This window comes from Lontra canadensis, unplaced genomic scaffold, assembly GCF_010015895.1.
Source record: "Lontra canadensis isolate GAN:19392208 unplaced genomic scaffold, GSC_riverotter_1.0 scaffold153, whole genome shotgun sequence".
Classification (NCBI taxonomy): domain Eukaryota; kingdom Metazoa; phylum Chordata; class Mammalia; order Carnivora; family Mustelidae; genus Lontra; species Lontra canadensis.
In genome coordinates, this window is record NW_022631147.1 from 2,566,089 (window position 1) to 2,593,866 (window position 27,778).

General features: G+C 50.6%; 1 protein-coding gene across 7 annotated transcripts in view; it reads right to left on the bottom strand.

Moving 5' to 3' along the window:
- The window catches only part of MICAL3 (microtubule associated monooxygenase, calponin and LIM domain containing 3), a 194,640-nt gene that overhangs the window by 20,623 nt on the left and 146,239 nt on the right, over positions 1 to 27,778 (bottom strand). For 3 of the 7 annotated variants that reach the window (XM_032844443.1, XM_032844442.1, XM_032844441.1), the window contains exons 25-35: positions 26,551 to 26,746; positions 19,523 to 19,779; positions 15,348 to 15,485; positions 14,117 to 14,179; positions 10,365 to 10,478; positions 9,468 to 9,614; positions 8,966 to 9,048; positions 6,021 to 7,872; positions 5,398 to 5,492; positions 1,549 to 1,599; positions 86 to 196 (exon numbers count right to left, since the gene is read on the bottom strand). In XM_032844443.1, the coding sequence (XP_032700334.1) occupies positions 86 to 196; positions 1,549 to 1,599; positions 5,398 to 5,492; positions 6,021 to 7,872; positions 8,966 to 9,048; positions 9,468 to 9,614; positions 10,365 to 10,478; positions 14,117 to 14,179; positions 15,348 to 15,485; positions 19,523 to 19,779; positions 26,551 to 26,746 (3,107 nt within the window). The remainder of the gene's footprint in view (positions 1 to 85; positions 197 to 1,548; positions 1,600 to 5,397; positions 5,493 to 6,020; positions 7,873 to 8,965; positions 9,049 to 9,467; positions 9,615 to 10,364; positions 10,479 to 14,116; positions 14,180 to 15,347; positions 15,486 to 19,522; positions 19,780 to 26,550; positions 26,747 to 27,778) is intronic. The other 4 variants (XM_032844444.1, XM_032844445.1, XM_032844447.1 and 1 more) reach the window with 4 other exon arrangements.

Below are 27,778 nucleotides of genomic sequence, written 5' to 3' on the forward strand. Positions count from 1 at the left end.
CCCTCCCGAGTCATGGACAAGGACAAGCATGTTGGAGAGAAGGCTCTTTCCCACTCAAGAGCTGTGGCCCCTCCAGTGATCTTACCTGGGCTCGGTGTAGCCGCTTCAGCTCCTCTTGCTTGGCCTGTCTCCGAGCTGCCTTCTGCACACGCCGGGTCAGCTTGGCGTTCAGTTCCTCCTCTGTGTAAGTTCTTGGCTGGAGAGAATGAGAGAGATTTCCTCAGTAACGTGCAGCAGGCACGTACGAGAATGGAGAGCACTTCCCCTTGGTCGGAGCTGCCTTTCAGCAGAGTGCCCATGGGCAGACTCCCAGGCTGCAGCTCGGCCAGAGGCTTCACTGACGCTTGTCCTTGCTGGAGCCCTAACTGCTACAGGGTATAGCTAAAGCACCACAAATGAGATACCTCCCTGCTGTGGCAGGGACAGGAGGCTCAGTGGGGACCGACTACTAGGAAGTTAAAGGGACCGAGGGTCATATGCTCCTTTATCACAGAGATAACCTATTTCAAATGGAAGGATGTCTGCTCTTTTTAAGACTTTCTGGGGATAAAAATATAATTAGTTCCCACAAGCCTCCTGCTTCTTGAAGGCATTCAGGGAAAGGAAAAAGAAAAATCAGCATCCTTTTATTTTCTTGTTTAGCATCAAATGCCAATTCCTTCAGATGAGTGATATAAGATTCTCTAGGAAGTAACATCTAAAGTAGAGAAAAAGGGGATGCTTCTATTTTTAAGTCTGAGTGCACCCCAAGCTAACTAATGTGGTCTGAAGAAGGGATATCCGGAGGTGAACTGGGACCGCCCCCAGGGTCTGCCCAGGGGCAGCAGTTGGCTGCTGAGAGCAGGGAGGAGGTGGTCTGGCAGGGCAGTTTCAGCCCCTGCTAATGAGCCCTCAGGAGGCAACAGGCCAAACCCAAACCCAGGGCCAATTCACGGACACAACCGCCTGAGCAACTCCACCTGCAAATGTGGGCACTGAGGGCGCAAGGCAGGGTCAGATGCCTTGTGTTAACACTGAGCAACCACCAAGAGGCAAATACTGAGGGGTTTGCCTCTATTCCTAACATCTTCATTTCCTCCGAGGAAAAAAAAAGAGAGACTTTGATAGACTTTAAAAGAGACTTCCAAATTCAACTCAGGAGTGTAGTCTACTAATCTTTATTTTAAGAGCTCAAGGACAGTGGAGGGCCAACTGAGCAGCTAAGTCCTCAAGGAACATTGTGGTGTTCTAGTGCCCTAAGCACTTCCCCTTGCAGTTCATGGAGCTGAGGGCTCTCGAACTCCCCAACCCTGTGATGCCCAGTCCCCAAGGGGCAGCCCTGGAGTGAAATGACCACATGCACTCCAGCCAGTCAAGAGTAGGGCGTCTCCCCTTCCTCTGCCATGACACAGCTAAAGAAAGTTCTGCTGCCAGTGTTGGCTACTGCTCCATGCATGTGTGAACAGTTAGTGAGGATGTGGCCGGAGGGCCAGGGGCGGGGGCGCAGCTCTGGGTGGTTAATCACAGACACGCATGCAACAATGACCAGCCATGGGCATGAGATACTACCTTTGATGCATAGGATCTCCTGAATGCCAAGGCGAGTGGTACATAAATCGACTTTTAAGGGGATGGCAACGGAAAACAAAACAGAATAGTAATAATAACAATTAAAAAATTAAAAATAGAACACAGAAATGGAGCAAAATCAGTTAGAAGTTTAAAACAAACAGGCAAGACTAAAGACTAAAACATGTGATTATTTTTCACAATGTCACACAGGACTGCGTAAGTGAGGGACCTGGGGATACAGATCCTAGCAGCAGAGTCTCTGTGAACCCTGGTTTTGAGTAAAGGATTGGGTTCACTTTTCTACTGAGAAGACAGCGTCATCCTCACTATGCCCTAAACTTCTCTTCTCTCTTCACTCTCCCTTGTACAGAATAAACTAAAGCTGTATAAATGTATGGTTACAGATGCCATTTCTCCTTCAGTAACCCATCTGCCTGTGGAAATTCAGACGACTTCTTTCAGCCCAGTGGGGGGTGGGGGTGGGGCACCGGTGATGGGGAATTCCCATTGCTGGGCACACAGAGACAAAAGATACAAAGCAAACCTAATGTTCTCTTCCAAAAGGCTCTCTCCCGGCAATGTGGGCCAGGTGGGTTCCTAGTGGGCCCCCCAGAAATCCTGGATGGGGTGGGGACCATTTCTTGATTATGCCCAGTGAAAGGGCATAAATAACTGATAATAGCCAAAAATATCTCAGGCACATATGTCTGCCTCAGACTGACTCATCTCTCCCACAAACCAGAGTGAGAGGATGAATCTCATTATTAGAACAAATCAGCTAAATGAACAGAAGACGGATGAGCCCCCAAACCGCATGTGAATCACTCTATAGGAACTATGTAACCATGACCTAAGGAGTAGCCCTTAACATCTGCACCTGTGGCTGCTGTAAAAAGTAAAGGGAGTGGGGGCAATCCCTGACTGGCCTCTGGCAGAGGAGGGCAGGTACCAACTCAGCAGAGGCAGCGACTTGAGGAGAGAAATCATGATGCATCTGTGGTGTGCTGAGAGAAGCTGCTGCCTCTGCTGCGACATGGGGACTAGGGCCTGTCCCAGAGCAAAGGCACATGCCTGTGGCTGGGCCACAGAGGTTAAGACACGTGCACTACTTATATTTAAAGTTAGCCTCAGGCAAAGAAAAGAGGCAAATGTGAATCATCTTTTGTTGGTAGTGTGACAGGTGATATATAGATTTTGTCTGTATTATCTTAATTTTTCTAAGTTAACATTTTAAAATAAAAGTAAGGTATTTTCAATTTTAGGTGTTTTTTTGTTGTTTGTATTATTATTATTATTTTTGTTGTTGTGTTATGTTAGTCACCACACGTGTTATAATGAGCATTGGGTGTTATACGGAAATAATGAATCACTGAACACTACATCAGAAACTAATGATGTACTATGAAACAAAACTCGGGCACTTGTTTCCCAGATGCCTGACTCAGAGATGGGTCTGTGACGCAAGGAGAACCACTTCCCCCAGATGCTCTCTCCTGACCCCGTGGTCCCTTTAGGGGTCCCCACTCCCTTCATTTCCTGCTCTGAAAATTTTCAAACCTAAGAAAAGTTGGAAGAGGACAATGAACACCTTTGCTTAGATTTGCTAAACTTGATCATTTTGCTACATACTTGATATTATATAGATCTTTTTGTATATATTTATATATAATCTTTTTTTTGGGAGTCATTGGCAGGCATTTTTTGTGCCTACAAATTTTAGCATGTATTTCTTAAGAGCAGAGACATTTTCCTACATGACTGTAGTACCTTAATGTCTTACAAGCAACCTAGCACGGATGTGGTAACACTGCATATCTACACATATTATACCATCTGTGACCAAATTCACTTAATTATCCCAAAGTGTCCAGCATGGTTGTTTTTGTTTTCCTGTTTTAGCGTCCATCCTTGAGAATACAGTGTCCACTCTCCCCCAGACCGACCCCACACTTTGGTAGGATTCAAGTCAACATGTCCTAGGCTCAGCTTTGTCTTTAGTATTCCCTGCTCAGCCTCCAGCAAAGGGTTCTGTGGGGGCACACACGCAATGTGAAGCCCCCATGCCTCTGATTCTGGGAGTCTAGGAGTGGGGGCCATGACTTGTTGGTCACATAGAAGGGAAGAGCTCCCTGTGTGCCTCAGGTCAGCAGGGCCCCAGGGGAGGCTGTCTTCAGTGACACATATCACCAGGAAGAAAGCTGGGCATGGCCAGCTTGGGCAGCCTGCCATTCTGCGTTCTGTTGGGATGTTTCATTTAACTGAGACAGTGGAGAAACTGACCACAAAAGCAACCATGGATGGGAGTTTCTGATCAATAGGAGATGAACCAGTTGAACGTCTGCATACCTACGCGAAGGCAAAGTGAACCCTGGGCCACATTCTCCTTCATAGACAGCCCCCCTCACCCGCCCCTTGAGACCCCTAAGGCAGCGCCAGTCTCCAGTATCAGCACATGTTGGGGGACCCATGTACATATCCAGAAGCAGTTCTTGGTCCCAATGTCATAGTAATGCTGCTGCCTGGGAAAGTACAATGGGGAGCACTTGATAGGAGACCCACGAAGCTAGGCTCCTGGGAAAAAGCCAGCATACAGGGTCCCTACCCTAACTCAGTGCTGGCCTGGCTGGGACAGGTGGGAGTTGGCTCTGCACATTGCAGGGCAGAATCGGAGGCCTGACTGTTCAGGTGTCCTTCTAGGAGAGTGGAGCTAAACAGCTGGCATGGCCAGGGAGGCCAACAGACCAAGAACGAGAGGAGAACTAAAAGATGGGTTTCCTCCAGTGTGCGAAGTTGTTGAAGCTGGACCAGGCTGGGGGGAGGGGACTAGCCAAAGATGCTGAAGCCATCTTTACTGACCAGACATGTGTGAGGCTCAGGTCTGCCGTGGCAACAACTTGGAAGCCAGCAGAGAGGCAGACTCAAATTCAAGCCCTGGAGAGCCTTATAAAGAAGGCTGTATAACACTCTGGGGGCACCTGTCATTCAGGAAAGGGAGCAGATAGCTGGGCTGTTGCCTGGGACAGGAGGCTGAGAGTGTATCCCAGACTGGACAATGGGAGACGGTGCAGTGTCAACTGCCCCGCTGTGCTGCCCAGGCCTTTCTAGATTGTCCTCCCCACCCCATCACTATCTCCGTGATGCTGATCCCACTCCCTCCTCCAACTTCATGGATCTACAACAGAGCTACAAGAGCCCTTGGAAATCAGAAGATTGAATAAATATCCAAGAGGCCTCCACATTGCAAGTTCACTCTGAGGAGAGCTAAGCAGCCACCTCAGCGCCCATTCCTGGGGCAGTAAGAGGAACCAAGTCAAATCCAGAGTGTCCTACTCAGCACAGAATCCAGGTCAGTTTCCTGGACCGGTTCTTTAATACCAAAAATTCCTCTCTAACCCACAAATGTACAAAGCAGGCAGGATGACAGGGTGCACTCCTTAGTGACTCAGCCTCCATCCACTGCCTAAACCCATCGTCCGTGTCCCAACCTCCACCAGATCTGGGCAGAAAACCCTTCTGCTGTCCCTCTGGACACTGGCGGATGCTACTCCCCGTGGGAATTCTGAGGACAAAAGAACAAATGGATGACACCAGCGGCTTGCTAAAGATCGAGTGAATCTTTGAGCATGAATATCTCTGTCTTCTTCCCAAGAAAGAAACACAGGAACTCTTGCCATTGAAACAAATAAGCTCCAGCTGTTAAAAAAAAAGCCCAAGAGAAGCACTCCCTTTATGAGCATTCAGCTGGCGGTCCGCTGGGCGATCAGAGGAGGCCACTGACGTTCCACCATGGGCTGGAATGCCCACCAACACTACCCAGAGGTTTGGGCTGAGCTTGACCCTACGTACCTCTCGCCTGGACTTCTGGGAGGACCTCTCGAGGATGTCGTCACTGGAGAGGTCCGAGTCCTCCGAGAAGCTCAGCTGGCGCCGCAGCTGCAGCTCTAAGGGGACGGAGAGAAGAGGCAAACCAAGGACACCACGGTGCTTTCCCAACTTCTGCATGCACATGCGCCGCCCAGGGGAATCGGGGAGAGGGTGGACTTCTTCCCAGTTTGAAGGGCTCTTAACCTAGGCCAGGGAGCCAGGAGCTTGGAGGCTGACCCCTGTGCCAGCAGGGGCAGTGCGACCACTGAATATACAGTGTCTGGAGGACAGCCCGCCTGGTGCCTCCCTGCAGTGCCGCGCTCCAGTGTGCTCAGAATCAGGCCCTGCTCTGGGACTGGGTGACAGGAGCACACACCGCCCAAATCTCCCTTACTCAGTGCCAAGCTGGGTTTTACAATGATTCCATCATGTGGAATATGCCCTGTGAGCCCATGGTTCGGCTTCCTTCTTGTTTACCCCGTTAGCATCGCTCCTAAGAACCCTCAGGCAAGCAGCAGGAGAAATGGATCTTCCGAGAAGAACTGGTGGTGGAGGACACACCCCTTACGCCTTGCCCCAGGAGGGGTCCCCTGGTGCTCACATACCTGCTTTCACAATGGGAGACATCCTATGCTTGCCCGAGTCCACAGTGGCACCGCTGGAAGGGGTGCTGGAACAGGACTTGTCATCGCCCTTCTTCTTCTTGTCCTTCTTGTACCCAGAAAAGACTGACTTCCACAAGGACTTGGGCTTGGCAGTGGCTTCCTCCAGGAGGTTTGGGCTGGGCTTCTCTGGGGGCCGGCCCTCACCTTTGGACTTCTTCTCTTTCTTGTTTCTGCGGGGGGAGAAGAGTGACGATCTCTTCTTGCTCTTCCCACTGGAGCCCTCGGATGAGGTGACCGAACCATCGGGGCCCCCTGAGTCCGATGGCGGGGAGAGGACCTCCTCACTAGTGGCTTCGTGCTTCAGGGTGGGCTCCCTGGGGCCTTTGAGAACTGGGCGTTTAGGGGACTCGGGGCCGAGATCTTTGCCTTTGGAGGGAACTGAGGAAGCTTTGCGGGAGGTGCCTCCTGGGGGCCTGGAGGTCCCAGCTGCCATCTCCATCTCCTTCATCCTACTCAGCTGCTTGGCCATAGCGTCTCTCAACGCCTGGCTCTTCACAGACTTCTCCCTGGCTCGCATGCGCTCCTCAGCCAGTTCCTTGGCTTCTGGAGAGACTACGGGCAGGCCCCTCTTCTGTGGTTGGACCCCACTCTCCAGAGTAGGCAACCTACCATTCTCCTTGGCTAGGGGTGGGTGGAGGTGCCTCTCCGTGCGGGGCCAGTAGGAAGGGGGTGTGAAGAACTTCTCCTGTAGACTCGAGTCCTCTGTCTTGTCATCATAGGTATCCTCCACGTCATCGGCAAAGGGGATCTCGTCCACACTCTCCACAAATGACTTCCGCACCTCCTCTCGAGGGGGCTGGGCAGGCTCTCGGGGGGCCCGCATAAAGGAGGCAGGTGGTGGGGGTGGTATCACTGAGGCCTTGGGCTTGGTCTCCTTATGCTCATAAGTCTGATACGGCTTCCTTCGAAGAGTTGCAGGCTCCTCATTCTGGGGTGGGGGTGGGGGTGGGCTTGAAGGTGGAGTGAGCATGGTGGAGTCCGAGGTGTTGAAGCTCTGGCTGCCCAAGGTTTTCATGTTGGAGGAGCTCCCATGAAGGCCCAGCCCAGAGCTGCTTGACAGATCTCTTTTCTCCTCATGGGAGCTTTTCAGCTCTCTGTCAGATGGGGACTTGGGGGTTGGCAGGGAGGGCTGGTCACCATCGGGCTTCGGCAGGCCTAGCCTCTTAGGAACAGGTGGAGGTTTTAGAAGCTGGAGCCCCTCACTCTGAGGAGACTTCTCAACTGAATAGGATTTTAGGGACACTGGTTTAAAGGTAGGTGAGGGGAAGCTGGACTCAGACACCTTGCTCCGATCTATAGGGGTAAGCCCGAGGCTGCGGCGGATCTCAGCGCTCTTCATCCAGAACTCTGCCACCAGGTCGTTCCGTTTCAGGGCCTCATCCACAGCTAGAGGGCTACCCAGTCTATCCTTGGTGTCCCCTTGGTTCTTCAAGGGGAGGGAAACCACAGGGATGGCTGTTTTGGCTGGAACAGGCTGGAAACATATGGGGGACTTCGTGGGGGATGGGACAGTGGCCTCAGAGGAAGGCTGAGGCTGGGAGCAAATGGGGAGCTGGGTGGTGGTGGGGGTGGAGGTGGCCAATGGTGACAGGCGCTGTGTGCTAACTGGGGAGGTAGGTGTCCTGGCTTCCGGCAGAGCCACCGGCTGCAATCGGATAGGAGAGCGCACAGCCCTCTGGTCAGTGGGCACTTCTGCTTTGGGCTTCACTTTGGGGAGCAAAGGTTCAGGGAAAAGGCTGTCCTCAGGCAATTTCACCTTGGTAGCAACAGAGACAGGTGGGATTTGGGCCCCCTACAGAAAAGGAAGATAGAAGCTGCTTAGAAGGAAGGGTTCAATGGTCAGAAGAAACCCACTGGCAAGCTCTCTCTCAAACGGCCTGTGCTTATGAAGTAAATTCCTCTCCCTCTCCTTTAGGCTGTCATTGAAATGGCTCCAGGACACACTTTCTCACTTTCCACTCTATTTGTTCAATCTTTCAAGCCACTCTACTTTGCTCAACAGACTCAGCTTTCAGGGTTTGGTTCATCTCAAACACATCCTACATTCCTTGTGCACTGAAATGGACACTGCCCAAAGCACACTGAAGAAGCCAGATATCCTGACTATGGACCCCAAGAGCTCTGATGTATGAAGACAGAGGCCCACATGGTAAGATTTAAAAGAGCTATTTTTTTTTTTTTAGTCTATACTACAAATTGTCCTTCCCAGGAAACTCAAAGATCCATATATTCCAGCACAAGTTCTTATATCACCCACCCGTTAGTCTCAGCAAAGCTCCCCCAATTTCATGAATGAAATCACCAAATTCACCCTGCTTCTTAGAATCTCAAAGACCAAATCAGGCCAACCCAGGTCTTGAGTTTGGCCTCCTTCCCAAATCTGTCCTCCAGATAGCATTTCCCAAAACATATTCCACAGGACCTTGTGGCGATCCTTTTACGTGCCATTCTCCAATGTGTGGTTCACGTACCACTGGTAATCTGGGTGGGATGTTTTCAATTTTAAAACTCAGTCAGACGTTCATTTTACACTAAGAAACAAACACATCTGTCCTATCAAACTGATGATTCCACCCAAATTACTGTGTTAACCTAAAAATAAATTTACTTTTGAAATGGTATGGTATGATAGAAGACTGACACAGTGGTGGGATGACTCAGATCTGGGACTGGTATAGCGCTGGGTTAGAGAGATGCTGCCTAGACTGCCTTGTCCTCATGGTGAGGACTAAGCTGGATCCCCAAGGCAACTCCTGTTTTTAGCAGCTCCACTAAGCACAAGAAGCCAAAAGATGGGTTCACAGCAAGGGCCCTAAAACGAAGAATTACTATATCCACTCAGGGTCCCATCAGTTCGTCCCCAACAATGAGCCCTGAGCCCTTACCTCTGCCACAGGGCTGTGGCTGGGGGAGAGCAGACCAGTTTGCTCCTCTGGGGATGGGGCAGGGCTGGGGACCTGGGCAGGACCTGAACAGAACAGACAGAGGGTTAAACAGGAAGTACTTCCCCCCTCCCCTGAGGGTTCCTCTCCCAGCCAGCTCTGCTGGGTGGGGGGATCACTGTCTGCCAGCAGCAGGAAAGTGCATTCCCACAGAGTCCCTGGATGCCACCTCTGCTCACGCTGAAGTGTGGACTTTTGTTCCTGTGTGTGTGATCTGTGTCCAGCTTGGAAGTGTACCTCCTACCCTTTCCCGGCTCCACAGCACACATAGAAGGGCCAAAGCTACATGCAGGGTCCACGCCTGGGGCAGGAGGACAGCAAGCAGAGCTGTTTGCCATTTGCAGGCTCTGCTCCAGGTCTGCTCTGGCGACCTGTGTCCCGGGGGCTGTTCTCATCCTTGCAGTGGGAATTCTGGAAGCAGCTTCTCCTGAGACAAGGCACTTACTTCTCTCCTGGTGCCCTGGTGTGGGGGCAGGTTGTTCGTCCTCGTTTTCTGATACTCTCAGCTCCAGCTCTGCCTCCACGGCTGCCTGGTGCTGCATGCGAAGCTCCGTTTCAGCATCTGATGGGATCTCATCAGACCAGTGCTGATCTACCGGAGGGATGGGAGAGCACAGCCCACCTGAGTGAGGGTCTGCTTCTTTCTGAGTCTCCTGTCGTCCCCAGAAAGCAGCCAAACCAGCATCATGGCTTGAGGTCTAGTCCTGGCTCTGTGCCCTGGCTGGGCCCTGCCTACTGGTCCCCGCCAAGCTTCTGAGAGACTCGGCCCAAAGTCTCTGCAACATGGTGCTCTCATCAAAGACTGCGGTGCTCCATTTTCTTTTTAAATGCCCAAGATGGCACCCGATGGACCAGAACAGAAAGAAACATAGGGCATGTGCCTGTGAAGGGCAGGCCTTGTTTTGTGGACTCACCAATGGTCTGTGTTTCCCCCAACACCACAGCAATGACCATGTTCCTTCACAGTCTTGCCTGGACTCACCTCATTTCTCCCAGGCTAGTCCCTGCCCCTTCTTCCCCAACCAACCAGACTATGATTCTTAAAACACCATCCTCTTGTAGCTACCTTTCAGAGGACATCCACTGAATTGGAGGCCCTTGTCTAAAGCACCCAGTCTGTTCAGCTTCTCAACTACGACTTACTGATGCAGGCTCTGCTGGCTGCTGGCTTAGGGGCGGAATGAGACACATCCCAGTTAGTGCCAGAACAAAGAACGTGACCAGGAGACTGACTGCCTTGCTATTGCTTTAATGTATATTATCTTTCCTGAGGTGCAATCACACAGTGGGGAAGAGGGTGGTCCCCACAGTGGAGAGGGGGAGGCTCTGGGGTCCCCCGTACCATCATCCAGCTCAGCACCAGTGTCCCCTGTGTCCCCATTCTCCGCAGCCTCCCCTTCTATCTCTGCCGGCTCCGAGTCCACATCTTCCTCCAGGTCATTCTCATCAAATGGGACTGTAAAGCAGAAACGTTCAAAGGAAGGAAGAAAAGGACAGATAGACAGACAGAGAAACTGCCTATGCCAGTGTAAATGAGTGGTGGTCTTCCCAGGGCTGCAATGCAAAGACCTCGAGAAGCGAGGAGATGGATTCTCAAGTGTCTGGATTTGAACCCCACAGCAGACATCAGCCAGACTTGGGGGGGCTAAAAGCAGTGTGGGTGCTGGCGAGGGCCCGGAGCCCTTCCTGAACACCTGGGACTAGCACCGCCAGGTCTGGGCATCAATCCTCCTCCCCAGGGCTGCTGTAAGCTCCTCAGTGTGAGGTCAGAGGGGAGACACTGCTTCTCCAGGCCCAGCAGATACCCGGCTTTAGATCCAGCAGCAACAGCACTCTCTGGATCGCATTACATGGCACAAGGCACTGAGTCCTCACACTGACACTCTAGAGGGACTGGGGGAAACCGAGACTACCTGCTCATAGCCACACGGCCCCATCTAACAGCCGCAGTGCTGTCAGGTGAAATCCCGAGTGACCACCAGGACTTCTGAGGGCACCTACCTTCCCTCTCTGACAGCAGAGGTTGCAGCTCTAGGATCATTCAGAGAAATGATTTTTTTTTTTTAAAGCAAGAGGGAGAGGTTGAGGGGATATGTAAAGTTCATTTTCTAGACTCAAGAGTAGCCTTTCGGTGCTGCAGAACGAGGCAAAGCACTCGTTGACTTCATTTTCCTCAGGAGGAACCAGCCCCTAAATACACACACACACATACACACACACACACACACACACACACAAACTCTGCACACTTGGAACTCACACTAACAGTCTGGAGTACGAAAAGCAATTAAGAAAGCAACATGGGCTCCTTTAAAGGGTACTCTGAGATCCCCATGGTCCCCGAGACTGACACTGCCCGTCTGGCAGGGGTCCTAAGGGCTTCTTCTAGGGTCTGAAGCACAGCCACTCTCCAAACAATCCTAATGGTTTTCGCTTCAGAAACAGGAGTTATGCTTAGATCTGCAAATCCAAGAGCTGGAGATCCAATCCCAAGGGGGTTGGGTGGGCAGCAGGGGCACTGGCTGTGGTGGAGCTGGGGAGATTTCTTCAAAGGTGGTGCCACGAGAGGCTGTGCAAGGACCAGGTCCTCTCAAGTCACTGGTCTCTTCACTGTCCAGCCTCATGAATCTGTACCCCTGCTATGGTAAGCATGTGCACGGTGAGTGCAGACACCAAGGTCTCAGTGTGATAAAAATCAAGAAACTATCTCTGGAGGTGGGGTGGGGAAGACAAGGAAAGGGGCACTCTGAAGATGATGCTGACTTGCCCTAGTCATAGGAGTTTTTAATAAAGATATTATATACATAACTCTTTGGGGCGCCTGGGTGGCTTAGTCAGTTGAGTGTCTGACTCTTGATTTCGGCTCAGGTATGATCTCAGGGTGGTGAGATCGAGCCCCACATTTTGCTCCACACTGGGCATGGAGCCTGTTCAAGATTCTCTCTCCCCCTCTTGCATGTGCCCCCCACCCTCGCTTGCTGGCACAGTCGCAGACACACACTCTCTTTCTCAAAAAACAACAACAGCAACAACAACAATGAAAATAATTCCTTAAACTATATAATTATTTTACCAGCCCTTTCGTACACTTATTAAAAATAAGGTGTGACTTGCATCTAATTCCGGAGAACCATTCAGAATGGACTATGGGGAAAGATGAAAGAGTTCCAGAATAAGTTCTAAGCTGGCAAATAGTTAATGTCACGCTCCTAGTTTGAGATACCAGAGCAGCCCGTAGAGCTGGTAATGCCACGATGCTTTCCTGTGATGGTGGCATTTGTTGGGAAAAATACTGGGGGTAAAACTACTCAATTATTTCCACAGGTTGAAAACCTTTGTGGGGTAACATTGCTGTTTCAGTTCATTAAACACTAAGTAGTGGGATTTCTGAGGATCACAAAAGTCTATGCCTCCTCAAACCTGAGCTTCCTACGTGGATAACGATAGCTCATGGTTTCATGACACCATTTCTGAAGAGGTGGGGACACAGACGCCTCTCTTCACCCAGCATTTTTCTCTTTTGGCTGTCACCCAACCCAGTGGAAATGGAACAGGGCTCATCCCGTTAGGGACCACTGTGCTCAACATGCATGCTCAAATGAATCTATGAGTGCTGGGACCTCAAGATGGTAATTTATACTTCTGTCGGCAAGTGCACCAGATGTGAGAACAAAGGAGACCACGACAGGACTCCAGTCACACTGCCCCATGTCAGCCTGACCCCAGCCCCAGTGGTTCTCCGATTCAGAGCTGCTACTAAGAAATATCTGTTGTAGAGTCAGAAAGATACTAAGTCTACAGTCCTTGGGAGCACCTTGAAAGGAACAATTGTCACATATATTAAAAAAACAAACAAGTGAGAAATATCAACGCAGCAGCAGCAGATACTGGAGAAACACAGCTGGAGGGATGGAATTGGGAGATTAAACCCAGGTTAAGATGGAGAGCAGAGTGCTAGAAGCTGCCACACACTATGGAAGCTGAAAATCATAGACATACGTAGCTTTTGCTTTATTTCAGCTGCTAGCGAGGAAGTCCTGACACCTCGGCCTTCTCCAAGCATCCTGGGAGACCTGACTGACTTAACTAGGAGGGACGTGCAGCAGCTCTGTGCACAGGGCTAGGCTCTGGCTGAAGGCCCAAGCTCTCCCTGTGGCTCTGTGACTTGCGTGCCTGTGTCCACTTCTCCTGCTGAGAGTGAGGACAATGGGCTGGGCTGGTGGTAAAGATCCATGAGCACCGATCCTTCCCACCTCAGAAGCAACCACCAGGACCCGAGTTCTCAACCGGGGGGCCATGCTGCCCTTCTTCAAGTGGAATTTGAGAGTGTGTAGGGCTTTTTTTGGTTGTTGCCTGGATGGCTGGGGCTGCACGGCTGACATTTTGAGAGCCAAGACCAAGGAAGCTAAATGTCCCACAATGAGAGAGAACAGTCCTGCCCTCGCTGAACACTGCTATCGTCTGTGTTGAGAAACACCGCTCCAGCAAAGGTCAGGAAGGACAACTGAGGTTTCTGAGCTATCTCCTGGTCTAAGTATTTAAAGAGACCCCACATCTCAGTAGGTAGACCCAGGGGACACTACGTCTAGTTATACCCAGCCTGTCCCTCTACTTTGAGCTGGACAATATCCACCAATCCTCTGTTCCCCCCTCATCACTAGGGAGTCTTCCACAAGTCCCCTACTACTGACTGTCTCCTCTGGACTTCTGTGGGTTTGTGGAATATTAACTGATTCCTCCACTTTCACACCCAATTGCTACATAACTTAATTCCTACAGACTTTAAAAATCACTGCTAAAAATGCTCCCTCAGATGTTGCCTTTACTCAACTTTTATTAATAATAATAACAATAAAAGTTTAGTCAGTTCTGCCTATGCTATCGCTCTCCAGATCTTCCTTGAAGGGTGTGGGGTGCGCGTCTGGTCCATGCAAGGACGGGCTGCCTGAGTGAGGCATGCATGTGCCCCCCCCACCCCGCCAACCTTGGCATGCACGAGCAGCAGGACCAGAATTCTAGTGTTAAGGTACCAGCAGAGCTGCCGAGAGAGAGTGGTTATGGTGAGTGGAGAGCGAACAAACATCACCAGACTACCTCCGGAGACTGTCTCCAGCCAGGCCTGCACGGCTGCGCGGCGTATGGAGGGAAGGTCAGGCACTGAATTTAAAACAGACGATAGATACAAAGTTACACAGGAATGTGTGGTCCCCGTGAGGAGAGCTGAGGTCATCCTAGAGCCCCCAAACAGAAGAGAAACTGAGAGACATTACAAGCCAGAGGCCTGTCAGCCAACGACGAGGGGTCAGAGTCCTGTTGTAAGCCTACAAGATGGGTATTCGAGATGAGAAAAGGAGAGAAAACACAGGGAGGGTCAACGGCGGCTCGAGGCTGCGGAGCCCATGGCTGCAGGCCAGTCTGATGTCTCTGGTCAACAGGGTCTCTCTCCTCACTTCCGCTGAGTATTTATGCTGCTGCAGAGTAGTTAACAGAGGTTGGTCTTGCCTATAGGTGAAGACTTGGGGCTGAGATCACATGTCCCAAAGGGCTAAACTTCAGGAAGGCAGGGAGCACCCGTTTTATCTACTCAGCCTTACAGGGTATGTGGCCCCATCAGGTGCTGAATGGAAGCACGAAGACAAATGAGTGAGAGACAGAGGTTGATGACACCAAGGTTCCATATTTGGACAGTGGGTATGCTGAGGTGGGAAGGTGTGGAGAATGACATGGCAGCTGGCCTATCTCTCACCAGTCTCCATGTTCCCTTTTTATTGCTTGCTATTCCTTGAAGAAGTCAGGTTAAAGTTCGTCTTCACCCTATTGTAGAACACAGACCATCTCACCTGAGACCTAGAGCTGGACATTATACTATCTACTCTAAAGGCCTCCTGGATCTAAATATCTTCTTAAAACTTCATTTCAGTTCAAAATATACTGCCCCACCCTGTCCTACCAATGTACATTCACACTCAGACACACACCACACAAGGAAAGCACCAGAACATTTTACCAAGTGGACAGAGTAACCCTGTCTGGTCATACGGGGACAGAAAGCAAAGTCTTGGTTTTCCCAAGGTCAAGTTCATTTTACTATTTTGCATCCACGAAGAAAGAGCTCATAACCTCTTAACCTATAGAGAACTTTACATATCCTCAAACAATAGCTAAGGGTAGTGGTCACAATTAACATCAGGAAAATAAAATGGTTCATTGGCTCTTACGTTTTTATCAAACTGAAGGTTTTGGTCCTGACAGAAGAGTCCTCTACAACAATGAGAGGGGAAGGTGCTCTGAGGGGCACTGGGACCTTGGATTTTGAAACAGTTACCTCTAGAAGTGGAGGACTCAGAGGTTGGTACCATTCGCTCCTCCTCCTCTTTCTCTCGAATATGTGTCCAGTGCACATCAGCCTGGATCTCCAAGGGGTCGGCCGGATTTATGATCTGCTGTAGCCTCTGGCTCCCGACTAGAGTACCAGGGTCAGAAGTGGGCGAAATGAGGAAGGGAGAGATGATGGAGGAAGGAAGCAGAAAATAAACAATCAAGGAAAGGAGAGGATGGAACACCACAGGAAAGGAAACAGAAAGAAAAGTTACTGTATTTGTCAGGATCAGTTTGAATCAGAAAAAGGCAAAAACTGAGAACACACACTTGCGTGTACACACACACACACACACACACACACGATTTCTACTTGTTCAACTTGATTTAGTTGTTTTAAGCTTCACTTATACTGTAATTTCAATAAAGAGAACCATACATTACAACTCCAAAAAGAACTCTCCTTTCTGATGCTCTTTTCATCTTCTCTGCATTTGAGAGACCCAAATGCCAAGTCAGAAAAAAAAGAAGGTTACAACTGCCCTCCGAAGGGCCATCCTTCTAGGTCCTGAGTACTCAGCTCTGTTACCCAGCACAATTTGAGATCCTAGAGAATGCACCATTCATGTCCCTTCTGTGTCACACAGCGTGGTGCTTACCGCCACCTGTCATGCTGACAGCTTCTCCTTTGAGATTCAAGCCAAGTGACAAGAGAAAAGTGGGATGGGACAGTATCATTCTGTCAGGAACCAGCTAACTCACGTAGGACAGAAACTTATTGGTTGGTCCTTTAGTGTTTATCTTTTGCAGTTAGAGAGAGAGAAAAAAATCCCCCTTCCGTAATAAGTCTCATGCTGCATGCTGGTCTGTGGCAGGGACACGGCTATAGGGAAGAAATGGAGTTTGGGGAGGCAATGGCTGGGAGATGAAGCAGAGCTCTATCCTGTAAATCCCCAAAGCTTTGGGAGTTCGTGGGCAGGAATAAAACAATACCTCTTTGCTTTTTCTGAGGTCAAGGCCCTTTTCCTTAAAACTCCATTTGGTGCCCCACTGCTCCCCTCTGGACACAAGACCTGCCTTTTCAGCTAAAGGAGAACTGACCAGCAGCCCTTCCACTGATTCTTGCTGCCAGAGCCCAAGGACTATACATGCAGCCCCTGCCCTGTAAACTCCTTGTCTTCAGAGCTTGGACCATGCCATACAGCAGGGTGAAATAAAGGGACGGCCAGCAACTTGGAGAGGGGACACTTCAGGAGGGAGGGTGGCTATTCAGGCAGCAAGAGCAGGTGCCACCTGATCTGAAGGACTCTGGGACTCCTGATGGGAGTCCACTCTCAACAGTCTACCTGGACAGTTCGGCTTTGGCTTCCCTACCACACAACCTCTTCATTTTTAAGCAATGGAGAATGTGGTCTGGACAGGAGGTAACAGTAAGAGCAGTGAATGTGGGTGCGGGCAGCGTGCTATGTTAAATGTGGGGTGGTAGGCCTGCATGCACGCTCCCTTTGAACCTGATGGTCTCCACAGATTCGTTTCCTCAGGTCAACCGGCCTTTGCGGTGTTGGATGGGGCTGAATCACAGCAAAGTCACCCAACAGCTCGAATGGCAGACGACTAAGGAAGGTCAGTCAGAGAAAAACGTGGACCCCGTCTTCATCTTCTAAGCAACAAAGAGAAGACAGTGAGTCTTCTCCCCAGATAGTGTGCTGCTTCCTGTCATAAATGTAGCCTTGGGGACCTAGCAGCCAGTTTTTCGGGGAAATGTGACAAGGCACAATGTCAGGAGGTTCTGGGCCCCTCTGCTGTGCCGGCTCTGCCACTTACAGCCACTATGACTGCAACGGGAGAGTCTCTACATTAGAAGGTGTTCGCTAGAGCAGAGGGCTTATAGCAAAGCATATGAGGGGCACAAACGGGGCCACATTCAATAAGGATGCTTTCTGGTGTCTTCTTCTCTGACTGCCCCTTGCCTCTCCTCTGTCTTACATGCTACTGTGCAGGTGACCATCCATGAAGGCTGGGCCCAGGGACAGGTGCCAAGCTAGGCATGTGCCAAAGCCTGTCAGCACAGCTTTATAAAGCACAGATCTTTTCATGTGGGACCTGCTCTTGAAGGCAGATTCTGGATGGCTGTTAGGGAGCCAGGGTAGAAGGTGGGCAGCGGGCAGAGCGGGTACCTTTACGTGTACCCGTAGCTTCTTCCTTTGACAGCTGCTGGAGCCACTGGCCTTGCAGGAGTTCTCTGTCCCAGGGGCAGTACTCCCCTTCTACAGCAGGGGGAGCCAGACACCCACAAACACAGCATCAAGAACCCCACATGGGGATAAACAGAGAAGAGAGAATGGAAGGGAGGAAAGAATAGAGAAGGGTTATCTTCAGGTGCAAGGCAAGAACATCCTGTTACTGTCTACACAGCCATAGAAGTCCACTGCCCAGAAGATACAAACACCATGGGCTAGGAACACAGGCCCCAGGGTTGGGTTGAATTTGTCGGTAGGTATCTCTCCAGTTAAATCACATCCCTGCAGGCTGCGTCTTGACACTAGTTCCAGATGCAGGAAATTAAGTCTGCAGGGACAAAAGCACGGCTAAACTCTCCTGCAAAGGGTACAGACTTTGACTGTAAGCTGTGTCTGGGGCTAAAGCCACCAAGCATATGAATCACCAGCTAGAGAGAATGACGTCTGAAATGATACAAACAAAATTCCTTTTTCCCGGATGCCCGGTGAGCCTGATCGCGCCCCCTGATGAACAGGGACGAGGGGACAGTCCTGAGACTGAGCCAACCATGGTTCTGCAGACACGGCAGATTGGAGAACTCAAGACACCGGCTTCCCGGCCCAGGGCCTGCCTCCTTCTTCCACAGATCTTACTCATTTCTCATCAGAAGGAGGGAGAGAGGGTCAGGCCACCAAGGGCTGCCTCTGTGGGCCTCCCCCAGCCTCTGTCTTTGGAGGGAAGAGTGCAGGAGAACTGGGTCTAGAGGAGCCCCTCAGGGGCCTGAGGAAGTACCTGGCCTCTGACCATTCACACTGGCATCAGGCAGCCTGGGGGCAAGAGAAGGCTGTCTTTCCTCTTGCCTGCCCTGCCTCACTAGGGTCTCGGAGTTACACAGCTCTCAGGACCATCTCAGTACCCTGTCTGGGAAGGGCTCTGCATCTGGTTAGCACTTGGACCTTCCCTGGGCCAGACTGGGGGATGGGATCTGGGCCCCCAAGGACATGGAATTCCAGGAGGAGCAGAGGTAAGCAGAAGAGTGGCAGAGAAATCTACTGCCAACTCGATGAGGCCCAGAGCTGTCCCAAATTAATGCGCTCCTCTGACAATGGCTGGGAGGGATGGGTGCTTTAAAGGCCCATGTCCTTCCCTTCTACCATGTGCCCTGGAGAGAGCATAGTTGTGAGATGACAGGCACTGCTGTCAGGGGAACTCAGGTCTCTACCTGCCCTAGTTTCTTCCTTACCACCCACCAGACTTCTGGGCAGCCAAGGCAGGGAAAGAATGAGCCTCTCTCTTACAGAGGCAAGAAAAGGAGGCCCACCAAGTTCTTCCTCATCACTCAAGGACACACACAGACAGAGATAGGGGCAGAATTGAAACATTTCAAGTTCAAGGCAAGAGAACACTTCAGAGCCAACCAGACCAAGTGCTGGAACAGATGCTCCTTCTCAGGACACTGATCCAGACACGTTACTACCTGCCACGAACTAAACCCTGTCTAGTGGGCTCCTAGCCCCTCCTCAGTGACAACAGCTCCGAGCAGAGTGAGAGTCAATGCTCTGCAGCCGCCAATATCCTGGACTCTGAGTCCAGGAATCCTCTTGAAAGTAAATTCCTTTTCATTATTAAAATAAATTTCTTTAACAGAAACTAAAGGAAAAAAAAGAGAGAAAATGAGAACAGGAGAATGAGTAATCTAATTTGGACGAAGTCCGTCTGCTGACCCTCTGCCTTCCACTTCCAATTTCTCCTCAGAATGTGCACAAGGGACATTATTTCCACTGTCAATGGAAATAATAAGGTCAGAGAGAGGCAGGAAGGATGATCTCTGGGGCTGGGGGAGGCACATCTATGTGTCAGACTCCCAGTCCGTGTGCAACAGAAACCTTACTCAAGAACGGAACAGGCTGCCTCAGGGGTGGGACAGGGTCAGAGTTAGGAGAAGAGATTTTTTTTTCTGACCTTCACTAGATTCTTCCTCTTCCTCCTCATATTCTTCCTCCTCCTCCTCCTCCTCTTCATATTCCTCTTCCTCCTCCTCCTCTTCATTCCCAGGGCCGTAGCTCTTTGAGGCCTCTAGTTCCTCTTCACTCTTTCCTTTCAGAAGAGCATGGATCCTCACAGCCTCCTTCCAAGGAACACCGCCCAGATCTGAGGGGGGCAGAGGGGGTTCCTCTTCCTCCTCCTCCTCCTCTTCCTCCATCTCGGACTCAGAACTGCTGTGGGGGAAACAACGACACAACCGAAGTGAATAGACAGTTAAAAGTCACAACCGGAGGCAAACTGTCCCAGCGAAGCAACTGCTGGGCAGGAAGGGGGAGAGGACAGGCACGGAGGGGTGCAGCGTGCTTCCCCACCCAGGTAAGACACATGAGGGGAAGGAGAGTGAGTAGAGGGCCAGAGGAAACACACACGTATGAGTAACCCCGACATAAAGCCACATGAGCCAACAGCCCAGTCTGGCGGGGCGCTCTGTTCAGTGAATAGCAACTCCACCAAGTTTAGTCTTAGAGGGCCTCAGAGACAGTAGGGGCACGGGCTCATTTTGATATGAACCCATGACCCAAGGGAATCAAGAATGGAGAGAAAGTGTCCTTTCATCGTGACCTATTGTTTGGTTTAAATAAATTTTTATTTATTGAGGACCTCAATTCTACTTGACTTGGGTGGGTTGGAAGGCTCTCGTGGGAACCACGGTGAGAAAGAGCTGCTTCCAAGAGGCCCGAACTGAAGTCTTAGCCACAGACAGGTTAGCCGTCAAGTGTGTGTGCTGGAGTGAAGGCCGTGCGTTCAGCTCCAGTGTTCCCGATGTCCCCCTGACGCGCCACGCCCGGAGTACGATACCATGGTGAACACGCAGTTGACAAGGCAGCAAAGGCACTGTCTGCTGAAGTTACAGAACAGGGAGTATGGGGAGGGCGTGGAAACAAACATCGCACCCCTGGGGTCATCACCCTTGACCACCAGCCTCGTTTTCCACCACAATTCTCCCTTGACAGCACGCAGCCTAGAGCTCAGCTGGAAAAGGGAAGTAGCACTAAATGCTGCGAGACACTAGCTGTGACTTATGCAAGCCCAAATCCTGGACCACCACCCTCAGAGCCATGGCCCTGGAGCATCTGTACCCTCTTCCCCGGCCGGCAGAGCGAGCTGTCAACAGGTGGTACAAGAATAAAATTCAATGCTCTACAACGGGACTGTAGAGCAGGAGAAAAACCCAAACATCACCACACAAATGAAGCTCCTCAGACCTATTTCACGGTCCGATAATTCCCCAAGTCTTCTTCGGGAGAGGCTCTGCCCTCAGTGAGAAATGTGTAGTTGACTGGGCTGGGGGAAATGTGGCATGGGCCAACCTCTGGCACAAGAAAGCCCCAAACCCCAGAGGCATCGCACATGAGGCTGAGGTCTTGGTCCCGTCTTCCTGTGACGGTGGGCTGCTCTCTCCCTGCCTGGAGCGGGGCAGTGCACGTGGAGAGAGCATCAGAGAATACAGTGCGATAAGGTCCATAATACCCCACCCCCAGCACTAGTCGTACCTGTGCAGTAAAGAATTTCACCTTGCTTAAAGAGATGGTCTGGTCTTTGTCTCGGGGCCTGAGATGTCAACTCTAAGCCCCTGGGAGGTCCTGCCTGATGGGAATGTCTTTATTTCCCTGGAATCCTTGGGTCACGGTGGACAGTCTAATAATGTGATTTAGGGGGAGGGCTGACCACTTACAAAAGACCAATGATTTAGGGTGGAGGCTTGAGTCTTATGGTATTAATTGGCCTGGAGACTGAAATCAATCACACCATGTAAAAAATCAGTCCATCAATGCCTAGGTAATGGAGCCCCAACAAATCTCTGAATATCGAGGTTTGGGTGAGTAATACTACACGGGATTTGTCACACATTAATACCAAGAAAGTAACACAGCCCTGACTCCACAGGGAGAGGACGATGGGAGCTCCATGTCCGTACTTTCTCGGACTCTGGTCTGTGCACTTCTTCACCTGGCTGATTTCAATCAGTATCCTTCCCTATAATTAAATCATAACCATGAGTATAAGCCTTTTGGTGAGTTCTGGGCATCCTTCTAACAGGTTAATGAACTCGAGGGTGGTTTTGGGAATGCCCATACTTCGGCCGGGTCAGAAGGGAGGGCAGTCCAGGAGGCTGTGCGCCCATGACTTCTCAGGTGGCTGATTCTCACAGGCCTACACTGGCTCTGCTCCTCAGCAGCTGTATGACCTTGAGCTGACTACAGCTGAGCTTCAGCATCCTTGTCAGTAAGGCGGGAATGTTAATACCTGCCTCGGAGAAATGTTGTGAAGGTCAGGCACTTTCCTGATTTTCATGTTTGTGTTACACTCTGGGATTCTGGCTATTCACGTATCTGTTTACTCGTTTACATGTTCCTTCGTTTATTCAATGAACATTTTTGAGTGTCTATTAAAGTTCACCCAGTAGGTACAAAAATAAAGAGAGTCCGTTCCTTACTGCAAGCAGCTCCCTTTAGTGAATGCTACTTCTTTCACTCATTCATTCAGCCCCCTTGAAAACTTACTGAGCATCTTCTACTTGTAATGCACTTCCTAGACATTGCAGAGGATACAAGGGTGACATAGAAAAGAGCCTCACTGTTCAGGGGAGATAGGATGCAAACATGGCAATGATAAAAGAAGGTACAACATTACTGTAGTGGGATGGAGGGTTGAGAGGAGGTAGTTTAAGGTGAGTAAATGTAAGAATTTGGGCCACAGAAAGCTTGGCATCTGGATTTTGACTCTTTTTCATGACTTACTTAGGTATTATTTTTGCCTTACTTTTGTGTTCTTACTTGTTTACTTTCTTACTACTTAACAACGTATAACCCAATGCAGATCACCTAACATCTTTCCAACATGAAATAAAGATAAGAATGCCTCCTATGCTCATCTTAAATCTTATGTAAATTTATTAAAACTTCACTTGGGCAGAAGGCAGGCCAGCTTGCCCTTCCTTCACAGTCAGGCACACAAGGTTACCCCAGGAGTCAGCAGACTCAACGGGCCCTCACTGAAGCTTCCAGGCTCCTTGTACTGCGCCCTGTCATGAGGGTGGTGGCACTGGGCTCCATGATGAGGCAACGGGGCCCCACTTACAGCTCTGAGTGCCACACTGGCTAGTTTTATGATAGCTCAAGGACCATGGGAAAATAGCAAGTGAGGCACAGAGCATAAAAAATCAGGTGGGAAGGCCAACACTTGCCTCTCTTCAACAGCTCTCAGTCCATCTCTGAGAGACCTGGCTACATTGCTTCTGGAAATCTGAGATAGGCAAACCAGACTTGCTCCCTTTGTGAAGCACAGATAGATGGACAGGTGTTGCCAAATGTTCCTTCCTAGGCCATCATCTCCCTGGGACCCTGGAGCCGTTCTCTGAGTCTCACTAGGCTCCTTATGTCATGCAAGATTCATAGCTCAAATTCAGTAGGCCCCGTCTACATTTTCTGGCTGTCTCCAGTGCCTGAATTTCTGGGTCTGGACTTTGAAAAGGCTAGGAGAAAGGGGGAGGAGGAGGAATGTATAGTGAGGCAGACCACCCCCGACCACTTGGGAGTCAGCCTAGAAACTTTTTAAGTGGGGAGAATTGCTGCTACACACCAGAACAAAATACAACACAGTCAACCAACTTCTCTGTCCTTTGGGAAGAGGGGGTGACCTCTCACTTTATAGCTTCCTAGGAGAGACGAGGGCCAGAAAATGCAGCCCTCGACGTCAGCATTCCGTCATGACGTGTCTGTTTCTGCGTTTGAAACAATCAATTGCTTTTTGTGACTGTTTGATGTGGGTGGGCCCCCTGGACTGCGTGCTCTCTGAGAGCAGGGACAGGTCTGCTTGGCTCGCTGCAGGGCTTACCATGGGGCCTTGCACAGTCCAAAGAGGCAAAGCCAGGGCAAGCTGCTGCCTAAATTCACAGGTGTCATGGAGATGAGACCTCTGAAGTCCATCAATAGGAGTACACCCTTTCAGTTAGAAGAAAATCTTGCAAAAATCCTCCCTGCTATGATACTTATCCAATCCCTGATCTTAAAGCACTTTCCCTGAGTTTCTTCTCATTGAGGCTATGATGGAGCCTGGAAGGAGGAAGCCAGACCAGCAGGCATGTGGACAAGATTCTAAAAAATCAAGATTTGCTCCACACTTAAATGTGCCGAGTAGAGATTCTGCCATGCCAGGAGGGAAGGACCAAGGATAGTAACAGTGATGGTGAACGCTCCCTGAGCTCTAAGAAGTGCCATGTGGCACAAAACACTTCACATGAATTAGGTCATTTAATTACCCATTAACTCTAGGACACGATAACTCTAGGACTCTAGGACATATTAATATCCCCATTGTCACAAATGAGGCCAGTGAAGCTTAAAGAGGTTGGGTGAGAGGTCAAGATTCCCACCAATGTTCACACCCTTGTCACACTGCGCCCTCTTGGATGGTTCACCAAGAACCCAAGAGTTCTTTAGCCACTGGCAGCTGTCAGGGTGCCAAACCCAGGAAAAAGACCATGACCGTCTCCTGTTTGCCTGGGTCCAACTTCAGAAAGTGGAGACTGGAAATCTGGGCAGGCCCTACGGTGACTGAGGCAGACCGCTGTGTGAAATACCACTTGAAGTTCTTGGGTGGTTTTCAAGGGAAAACAGGAAATCGTGGCTTTCATTTTTAAATGAATCTACTCTGGATATCAGAGTGCCCACTCCTAGATCTCATCTGCTCTAATGACTGTATAAATACTCCACCGCTCGGCACACTGCTGGAGAAGATGGATATTGTCCAGCTATCGTGGCATGATGGAAACTTAATCCGTGCTGAAAGCAGCATCCTGCTCAGCGACGGCTCCCATTACTACCTCTGCTGGAGAAGCGGTGAGGAAGAGAGAGGACCAGTCAGGAATTTCCACTTATTTGTGGTCAACCTTGAAGAAGGGGCTTCTCCTTATTGCGTTACTCCAATGGAGGGCCAAACCTCTTCCGTCACAACTAGCCGTCATAAAACTAGCACTTGCCCGTCATGAACTTTTGGGGAGTCCTCTGTGACCTGGCTGCTCCATCTGGAAAGGGCACCTGGTTGCTCTAGCCCTCACTGACTTGAGGCCCTCCCCAGATGAGTGCCGCCCAAGCCATCTTCATCGCCTGGGATGAAGTTGCCAAGCAACTAAAATCATAAAGCTAGTTTTCCGGGTGCCTGGGTGGCCTAGACCATTAGGCATCTGCCTTCTGCTCAGGTCATGATCTCAGGGTCCTAGGATCGAGCCCCACATTGGGCTCTCTGCTCAGCAGGGAGTCTATTTCTTCCCCTGTCTCTCCCTCTGTACTCTCCCATTCTCTCTCTCTCAAATAAAGAAATAATATCTTATATAAACAAACAAACAAAACCCCTAGTTTTCTTTTGTCTTCAGGCACCTGTTCTCTCCCAGAGAAAATAAAAGTACTATTTCTAGGGTCTCCTTTGGAAGATGTTCCTTCCTCCCCTACTCCAAGGAAGGGTCATGGAGATAATCAGGTCTGGGCCAGTAGTCTCTGCTTGGGTAAACTAAATCAGGACACCCACACAGTGTGTTTGTTCAAAACAGGTACTCCTGGTCCCCACCCCAAGCCCACCGACTCAGTTACTCCAGGGGAGGGTCCAGGATTTACTTTCATACCAAGTGTCCCAAGGTGGCCCTTATCATCAGGGAAATTTGGGAGATTTAGAGCAGTGGTTTGCAAAGTGTGGTCCCTAGACAACAACATCACCTGGGAACTTTTTAGGAATGCAAATCTTGGTTACAGACAAGTACCCAGTGTGTGTCTCAGTGTTAATGGAAAGCCTCCACCAGTCTGGGAGACACCATGGGTGCTCCCATCCCAGAAGCCCTGCAGGACAGTCTGACTGATAGTGATTTTACTCCATCTTTCATCTTGTTCTCTATTGGTGGTCCTGATCATCTTCCATGGAGCACTCTGAATCCTGTACTGACTCTGGCAGACCTGGGTAGTAATGAACATGAGGCCCTGGGGCAAAGACAGTGGACTCAGGAGGCCTGTGGGGGCTGCAGGGCGCACGTTCCCCTCAGGCATCACTCACTGAGACATCATGAAAACGCTGGCATGGCCACGCAAAAAAAAACACTGGCTGTGTCTACGGTCCCTGGGACACAGGCTTTCTGCTCCACTCTTTACCTCTTTACCTTACTTACCTTCCATCTCAGCTAGAGGAGGAAGGAAGAAGCCTGGAGAAGTGAGGTGGCTTCCCTAAGATTGCCGGGCGACTTGGGGTCATAGCAGGAGCCCCTCATTCCAACCCTGACACTCCTGCCACTGACCCAGCGCACTGCTTCAGGCCTCCGGTTGTCCCTCTGTGCATGGCTTGTCCCTCCAGTGAACCTGTCAACAGCCTCAGAGCAGGAGTGGGGACTGTCATTTTTGTTCTGTTACCTTCTCGATGAATGGCAAAGTGTGACGTGGATCCAGGAAACCTGAGTCTGAGTCTTAGTCAACCCTCGATCCTAGTATTAGTCACCAGCAGTCTCCGTAATTAGAGAGTGATAAGATGTATGCTCTGGCCTACTTCACAGGACTTTTGCAAGGATGACCAAGCAAGGTGATGACCAAGTGAGGTAATGGATACAGAAGTCCTCTGGAAACAGTCCGGTGCCATGCAAAGGGGTAATAAAGGCAACTGCCATCAACAGGCATGCCACGTACTGTTTCCAACGCTTCTTACTATTTAACCCTCACAGCAACTGTGTGAGGCAAGTCCTAGCACTGCCTTCATTTCACAGATGAGGAAATGGAGGCACAGAGAGGTTACATGACTTGCCTAGTGTCACATAGCTGGTAAGTGGCACCCAGGTCCCCTGCTGAGGATACAGAGCTGCCTCCCCTTGTAGGCAGGTACATTCATCTGGGGAAGGGGCTGCCAGGACAAACGACAGGCATGAAGCAACACACAAGAAAACGGGCTGCAGCCCCCGGGCACAGGCTGACCTGCTGGCCACATCTTCCTCTGCGCCTTTGTCCAGCGCGCTGCTCAGGTTGTGCTCGGCCTGTGTCTCCTCGGGCACCTCCTCCAGCTCCTCGGCCAGTTTCACAGACAGGCGGTAGTTCTCCAGCTCGATCCGTTCAGGAGTGCCCCTGAGTCTCTTGGCAATGCTAGGCTCTTCCAGACCATTCACACTTGAACCTGTAAGACAAGCAAAGTGGCAAAGTTCCATGACAGGTGATGGGAAATGACCACAGGTGGTGAGGGATGGAGGGGGTATGCGGGGAGGGAGGAGGCGCCAACAGAAGGATATCTAAGCATCCAAGGCAGTCACCGCTCATTTCAGTGAAAGGAGGGATGGGGGCCAGACAAGGGGAGTCCATGAGGTCACACAGGCCAGGAAAGGACTGCAAGGTGAGAGCGGCAAGTCTTCCCTGAGCAGGAGAAACAGGAAGACGGCACATCTGCCCTGAGATGACTGCCCCAGTCATGCTCCAAGATGGCTGCCCCAGGCTGACTCTCCTCCGTCAGCCCTGAACCCATGCACAGCGGAGGGAAGAGGTGACGGTGACTGGGGAGGAGGAGGAAAGGGGACTTGGGTTGGACCCTAAGGAGGAGCTTCTCACCGACCACGCCCACCTCAGCTTCCACTGAGAAGGAGGGGTCCTGCCAGCTGCCCACCCCCTGATGACCCAGGACCCAGTCAAGGTTCATGCACTGCTTCTGGCTGATCCATGGAGGCGTCCAGGCTAGCTGCTTGCAGAACTTGTCACGTAGTGGGTTTGTCTGTCTCCTTGTCATTAGATTCATGGTAAACACTTCCCATCTAGGAAGAACACCACATGGGTGATCCTGTGCCCCTTCCACTGCACACAGGAGGAATATGGTTGGGTTGCCTCACTCTTCTTTAAACCTTTCCCCCCCATATTTATTTATTGAGAGAGAGAGAGAGAGACAGAGACAGACAGAAAGAGAGAGTACAAGCAGGGGGAGAGGGAGAAGCAGGCTCCCCACTGAACAAGGAGCCCAATGTGAGACTTGATCCCAAGACCCCGAGATCATGACCTGAACCAAAGGCAGACACTTAATGACTGAGCCACCCAGGCACCCAGGTTGTCTCATTCTTGGTGACATCAGCTTGACTGCTTGGTTAAAGTGGTGCCCAACCATCTTTCTGTTGTAAAGAGGTATTTTCCCCTTTTGTAATTAATAAGTAATCCATGGGGTGATACG